General features: G+C 36.9%; 1 protein-coding gene across 1 annotated transcript in view; it reads right to left on the reverse strand.

Annotated features, from left to right (window-relative positions):
* The window catches only part of LOC141621801 (trans-resveratrol di-O-methyltransferase-like), a 29,025-nt gene extending 22,445 nt beyond the window's left edge, over window positions 1–6,580 (reverse strand). Inside the window, exon 1 of the mRNA XM_074438019.1 lies at window positions 5,798–6,580. Coding sequence (XP_074294120.1) covers window positions 5,798–6,580 — 783 coding nt within the window. The remainder of the gene's footprint in view (window positions 1–5,797) is intronic.
* Between the last annotated feature and the right edge of the window lie 1,135 nt (window positions 6,581–7,715).

Below are 7,715 nucleotides of genomic sequence, written 5' to 3' on the forward strand. Positions count from 1 at the left end.
TCAAAGAACCTATGAAGTATAGACGGTTGGTTGGTCGTCTAATATACTTGACAACTACACGACCTGACTTAGTTTATTTCGTGCATATTCTTTCGCAATTTATTCATGCCCCACGCAAGGAACATATGGATGCCGCATTAAGAGTAATACGCTACATTAAAGGGTCTCTTAGCAAAGGCATCATCATGGATAAACAATCTGATTTGAAGCTATATGGTTACTGTGACTCTGATTGGGGAACCTGTCCTATGTCTAGACGATGCATAACGGGGTATTTTGTGTCACTAGGGAATACACCCATCTCCTGGAGGGCGAAAAAGCAAGCAACAGTATCAAAATCTACGGCAGAGGCCGAGTATCGTGCCATGGCGGCAGTGACGAGTGAATTGCTTTGGTTTAAGTCGTTTCTTCGTTCTCTTGGTCTAGATCACACCGAGCCTATGAAAATTTTCTGTGACAACCAAGCTGCATTACACATTGCCAAAAACCCCGTTTTCCATGATCGCACCAAGCATATCGAGATTGATTGCCATTTCATTCGCCACCATTTACTTGCTCGTACAATCTCAACATCTTATGTGCGGAGTAAGGAGCAACGAGCTGATTTATTTACTAAAGCCCTTAATAGCGACGCTTTTGAGTATCTACAAGGCAAGTTGGGCATTGGTTTACCCACCGCTCCAACTTGAGGGGGAGTATAGAACGATATTATACGATATCCTACCATATCATAATAATATCGTACCCTTGATATTATTATGCATATCTTCTAATTAGGAATATTGTAAATTGGTGTTTAGGAAAGTATCAAGGCGTGAGTTGTTGTATATATACATTGTAATTACGTTGTTATGCTGCATCAATTAATATACAAAAAGTCTTTTCCACATATCTCTTTCATGCCTCTTGTTTTCTTCAAATACTCACCGGGAATGAGATTGTGAATGAGATTATTAATAACCCATTATATTGCATTTCAATTATTATATTAAACATGTGTCGGAACTATATATAGAAACAATAATAACTTTATATTTTATCTCTTTTACAAGTAAGAATCACTATCTCTAATTTATTATACAATCATTTCCATAAATATTATTCTTCATCGCTTAAAATATAAAATTACGCAAATCTACTTCTTATGCAAGCTTTATCATAATTATTGTTCATTACTTACACTCTAAAATTACGTAAATCTGCTTCTTATTTTATCCTTCATCAGTTACACTCTAAATATAGTTTTTTTAGGATGTACCAATTTTTATATATTTTTTTATTAGAAATAAAAAAAATATTAGTTTAATTATTCGTAAATCGTCTTTTAATGCGTGGTATACTGTTTTTACCTGTTTTCATTATAAGTGTATACGCGTTTTAATTACATTTCATATCACTTAATTGTATTTTAATGTCATAAATTAGTTTCATTCAATGATATAACATTATAGAGTTATTTTTTTATAGTAAAGTAAAAATAATTTAAAGACAAAAATAACTTAACTTAAAGTTTCTTTTAATGGTAGTAACTTTCATTTTTTATCTCTTACTATTAGTACATTATTAAACTATAAGTAAAATTAATTTATGCAATTAATTTAATGAAAATGACTCTTTATAAAAAAAAACTAAAAAATACCATGTAGCACAGGGATATACACTAATTTGTTAATAAAACTTTAAATTTTACATGTTTTTGTTCCTCTCTTATCTTCTTATCAAAATAAAATCTTGACGAACACATCATTCTATTGTTCTGTGGTCTTCACTCCTTCTCAATATAGATGAATGACTTCTAATATCATATTATAAATTTTCATTTGTGATGGGTATATCTATCGCCAATTTGCGACAGTTTCAGTATTATCCATGTGGAGTAGATAAGATAAAAACAGAGTGCATAGGAAGTAGCAATATGTTTTGTCTTATCTACCCACAAATTCTCATTTATTGTGATGGATGCCCGTCACATGGGAGACTTGTTGATATCATATTGGATGAGTTTGATAAGGATACGTAATACGTTTGGTGAAAGCAACGATCACAAAGGATAAATATGACAATTAATTAACAAATACTACATGTATAAAAAAACTCAAATCATATTGCATCAAAATGTCTTGCAAATAGGCTTAAGCTTGTGATACCTTCAATTGTTTCCGACTCTCAGCAAGCTTTCGTTCCTGGACGCCTGATGACTGATAGCTGTCTTGTTGCCCACGAGGTGCTGCACTATATTAACAAAACGACAAAAGGTACAAACTGTTACGCGGTGCTTAAGCTTGATATGAACAAAGCCTTTGATCGTGTTTCATGGACTTTCCTCATGCTGATAATGAAACGTATGGGATTCCCAACTTTCTGGCAGAACATTATTTGGGAATGTGTGGCTACCATCTCTTATAGGGTGCTTATTAATGGAGAACCCTCAGAATCTTTCCGTTCGTATTGTGGTCTTCGACAGGGGGATCCACTGTCTCCCTATCTTTTTATTATGTGTATGGAAGTTTTGTCTCGCCAGTTACTCAAAGCTGAAAAATTTGGCTCCATAACCGGCATTAAGATCTCGAGATATGCACCTACTCTTTCGCATTTGTTTTATGCGGATGACGCTCTTCTTTGCTGCAAAGCAACACCGCTGGCCTTTGAGACTTTAAGGGATCTGTTCAGGGATTTTGAAGCGGCTTCGGGTCAAATGGTTAATTTTAATAAGTCCTTTATTAAATTTAGCCCGAATACACCTGCGGACTACCGAGAGCATCTGACTTCTATTTTGAAGATGATTCATGTGCCTGCTTTTGGTACTTATTTGGGAGTTCCTATTGATTTCCCTCGAAAAAGGTCTGAGCTGTTTCTCCCTTATATTGATAAGCTTGTTACTCGCATTGTTTCCTGGTCTGCTCTCCATCTCAGCCAACCAAGTAAATTGATAATTATTTCGGCCATCTTGCTTGCTTCCCTGAATCACGTTTTCTCCGTTGTCCCTATTCCTCTTGGTGTGTGCCGTAAAATAGATGCCTTGCTGGCATCTTTCTGGTGGCGTAATGATTGGAATAAGCAGTCTATTCACTAGGTTTCCCAAAGTGTACTGCAAGCACCGAAAGAATATGGAGGTCTTGGTTTTAAAAACTCCCACCTCTTCAGTCAAGCTTTGCTTTTTAAGAATTTCTGGCGTATCCATTCACAGCCAACAGCGCTACTGGCAAGATATTTGGTTCCAAAGTATGGCCGAGATTTGCCTATCCCTTTAGCTAAATCTCGCGTTTCTCATCCATCATTTATATGGTCTGGTATTTGCAAAGCCGTCTGTGCGGCTAAAAGTGGTATTTGTTGAAAGCTTGGTAAGGGGAATTTTGTGGATATTTGGTCCAATCGTTGGATTAATGGTTCTCTGCCATCTGTTACTGTTCCAGTTCCGGCTACAGATCCTACACCATCTCTTTCTGATTTCTTACTGGAATCGGGTGACTGGAATCCTAACATGGTTTTCAGATATTTTTCCCCCACCTGCGCAAAGGAAATTATTGCTTTGGAACCACCTGCACGGAACTTTGATGATTTTCTTTACTGGAAATATACAGAAGACGACACTTACTCAGCTAGATCTGGCTATTCCCTCCTATGGTCAGAATCTCCAGCTTCCAGCTGTATCCGCCCTTTTGTCCATAGCTTTCCTTGGAAGCTTGTTTGGAGGAAGGGAATTCCGCCCAAACACTCGATTATGTTATGGCGTTTGGCTCATAACATTATGCCAACAACTGATAATTTGCTTTTAAAACATGTCCCAGTCAACTCCGTATGTCCACTATGTCGGGCATCCCCTGAAACTGAAGAGCATTTGTTTCGAACCTGTGTAATTGCCCAGCATATTTGGAAAGCATCTGCCCTGGGGATCAACACTATTGCTAACCCATCTATTCCTTTCATCTCTTGGATTGCAGATTTCGTGTCATATCTTTATCGTCAAACTTTGGCATCTGATCGAAAATGGCTGCTGCTTTACTTCTGTTGTGTTCTCCAAGACATCTGGACTACTCGCAATTCCGTGCTTTTTCGAAACAATATTGTTGACCCTGCGGTTACTTGTCGCATTATTGAAGATCTGCTGCAATCACATAGTCGACTTTCAGAGGTTAGTTTTACAAATTTTCGATCACTTTATGGATTAGCTGCATCTGCTGCTGTTCTGGGTCAATCAACACTTCCACGAAAAGTGTTTTTGATCTCTGTTTCCCCACACAATGTCCCAAGAACACGTTGTTTCACCTGCTGCATCCGCTATTCCGATTTGGATTTTTCCGACTCAAGCATTATACGGGCGAGTTCATTTTTGGATGCATCAACTAGAATTCTGTTAAAAGCTATGCGCTATGCCCATTCAGTGGGCCTGTGTTATGTTTGTTTTCAGGTCACTTGTTGTAAACTATCTGCAGTTCTGGCAACCTCTTTGCCAGTCCCAATTAGTGTGCGGAATTCCATCCGTAAAATCCGTGCTTTGTTTGTTATTTATCCTTCCTGGTCTGTAAGCCTGGCAACAGGCTAACTCTATGTTCTAGTTTGTCATTTAGTATAATGGGTTTATTAGTGTCAAAAAAAAGACAAAAGAAAATGAGTGCTATGGAAAATTGAAAAACACACCGGTATCATGAGCAAAACTAAAATATTTTGGAGTATCACGTGTATAAACTCTATCTTGGGTTTCTTTTTCAAGCAAAAAATTTTAGTTAATCAAACATTAAGTCATCTTATGTCAATATTATGTTAATGGGAGTTATTTGATTATCTTGATTATGCGGCATATATAAAATCTTAGACATAAACTATGTATGTACCATATCCTATTATATCTATAGAAATTTATCGTACATTATTTGAGTATACGGGTGTAAAAACCAATATTATAGTAATTTGAGAAAAATCATTTGCTCCTGGGACTGAATACTATAGAAGTAATTAGTGTTATTTTTTTTTTTTTTTTTTTTTTTTTTTTTTTTTTTTGATCAAGAGTATCCCTTATCGATAGATAGGGCAATCTTTTTTGGGGCACCGAATGTAATTTAATAGGTTAACTCCTCCCAAGTTTGAACTTTTCATTCGTAAGAGTCAGAAATCGAATATCTAACCACTTGCTTAAGAGATCAGAGTCATTACCACTCACACAAGCCAACTTTAGTACTATAGAAGTAATGTTAATACATGTATTAGTACATATTTCCCTTAGGGTGTGTTTGGATTGAGTGATTTGGAAGGAAAAGAAAGGGAGGGAGAGTAGGGAATTTAAAATCGCTCATTTGGATAGCAAATGAGGGTGGAGGGAAATGGAGGAGGAGAGCTTTGGAGGGATTCAATTTCCCTCCTCCAAGCCTAATCAAAATCACTCCATAATAGACAAGATTTGGAGGAAAATTGTATTCAAACACCCACACCCCATTTCCCCTCCCATTCCCTTCTCTCCCTTTCCCTTCCCTACTTTCCTATCCCCTTCCTTATGCTCCACTTTTGCTATCCAAACATACCTTATAGTATAAATCATTTATACAAACGGTTATCTGTTTAAACTAAGAAAAAGTAGGAACTCCAAAAATTTAAAACCTGTCTATATACTCCGTATATTATGTATACATGTTTATGCAACTTTACAAGGATTATAATCTAGTTTTCATTATAGTAGCAGTTGATGCATTACACCTTGATTAGTAAATTATCAGTTATTTTCATTATAGTTTTAAAGGAAGCTATTAAAAATGAAGTAATGTATGTGAAGTTAAAACATACTCCGTAGTATTCAACACTTTACCTTTAGAAGCACGGCATCAGCTGAAGGAATGAACTGAAACATGTCTCCTCCAACAAAATCCAGATTCAATCCATTAGTTTTTAACCCTTCAACCACATGAGGTAAATCAAGCACCGTACACTTAACACTAGGGTAATTATTCGCAATGGCCTTAGCTAAGGTCCCCGTCCCACCGGCGACATCAACCAACGACTCTACACCTTCAAGCAACCCCTTAAACACAACATCGCCCATCAAAATATCGCCAACAAATTTAGCATCACTCGTCATAGCTTTATTAAAATAATCATTAAATCTCGGTTCATTACCAGCATACTCCCATATTCCACACCCATGGAGGGTATGGAAGGGTGACACATCATCATTTCTAAACCAAGTACTTAAATGGTGAGCTGGCTCAGTTAGGGTTGGGTCAAACATAGCTAGTGCGAAGGGTGCTAGACTCATAGGATGGTCCTTTAGCAGAAGTTTTGAGTTTATGGTTAGGTCAAAGGTCTCTTCCCCGTTGACTAACTTTGACTTGGAAAGGAAATTGGAGTGAACGAGAAGGCGCGTAATGCGATATAAGGAAGCGCACTTGGTTTGGTGGAGACTGAGCGCGGTGGCTAGCTCGCCAAGCGTCATGGGTTTGCCATGCTTGTGGATGGTATCCGGGATTTGAAGTTGGATAGCACATTTAAGGGCCATTGAGTTTAAGGAGCTGAAAATGTAAGTCCATATGTGTGTTTGAGCATTTAGTAGCTCTTCATTGTGGTCGTAGGATATAAGGGTTGATGGATCCATATTTGGAATTCAATATGTTTTGGGGTATTCAATCTATTGTCTCTTGTAGAATATATAGTTCGTATTTATAGAATGTAGCGGTGTGAAATGTTTTATTAGTGTGAATCGTACGTCGCTTCTCATTAGCATAATCGGCATATAAATACAAATGATATTGGGTCAAGCCCATTAATTAAGCAACATAGCCTAAGTCGGCCTAATATGCGGGATTGAAGGTGAATTGTATTCAATCCATTACGGAGTATTATACAATTATACTCTATTTATTACGGCCATTTATTTATCTTTGGTTTTGATACAAAGATTTATATTCACCTCTTTTCGCTCCTTAAGGTTTGGTGTTGATTATTTTCTTTGCTTTATCAATTGTTATACAAGTATACAACATTAATTAGCAAACTTTTTGGCTGCACATATACAAAACATATAACTTCATTGACAGTTTAAGTAGTAGGTCAACTTAATCCGCACAAACACGAACGTAATTAGATAAACAAATTTCCAAATGACAACTTTTCAAACCAAGCGTTCCACTCCAGTTATAACGAGGTTGATTCATACCATAGTAAACGTTTTGTTTTTTTCAACAAAGAAGTATATAAAATAACCGTTATGCTACAAAAGAGGGAACGTCGAAGACTTCATAACTAGTAAGTGACAAATTAACAGATCTAATATCGCATATGAATGAGACTGAAGTAGAAGGACGAGTTTTTTTGAAAGAAGGATGATAATGATCTTCATAATGAATCGGCTTCACCTCCTGTCTTTTAGTTCTCGTAAGTTCGTAACTGCCCAACAGTTTCGCGTACCTTATCTCTTGCATTACCTTTATTAGCTGTGACTAGACCGTCAAAGCTTGATCCACCCATAAATCCGACTCAACCCGTTTTTTCAGGGTAAAAGACCTATAAATCTCGACCGACGACCAGAAACAAGCCGAACCCAAAATGACCCAAGATGATAGAATTAGAAGCACGATTTCACGTGGTTTACCCCACCGACGGACGAAACATAAGAACAATTTCACGTGGCTTAGTTGGAGGAGGCGTTCAAATATTCATTTTAATATTGTGATAATGCAAATAGATGAGGAGATCGAAGTGCAATCAAGTTTTACGAGGTGTTGGATTCC

The sequence above is a fragment of the Silene latifolia genome, chromosome X (assembly GCF_048544455.1).
Source record: "Silene latifolia isolate original U9 population chromosome X, ASM4854445v1, whole genome shotgun sequence".
Taxonomy (NCBI): Eukaryota; Viridiplantae; Streptophyta; class Magnoliopsida; order Caryophyllales; family Caryophyllaceae; genus Silene; species Silene latifolia.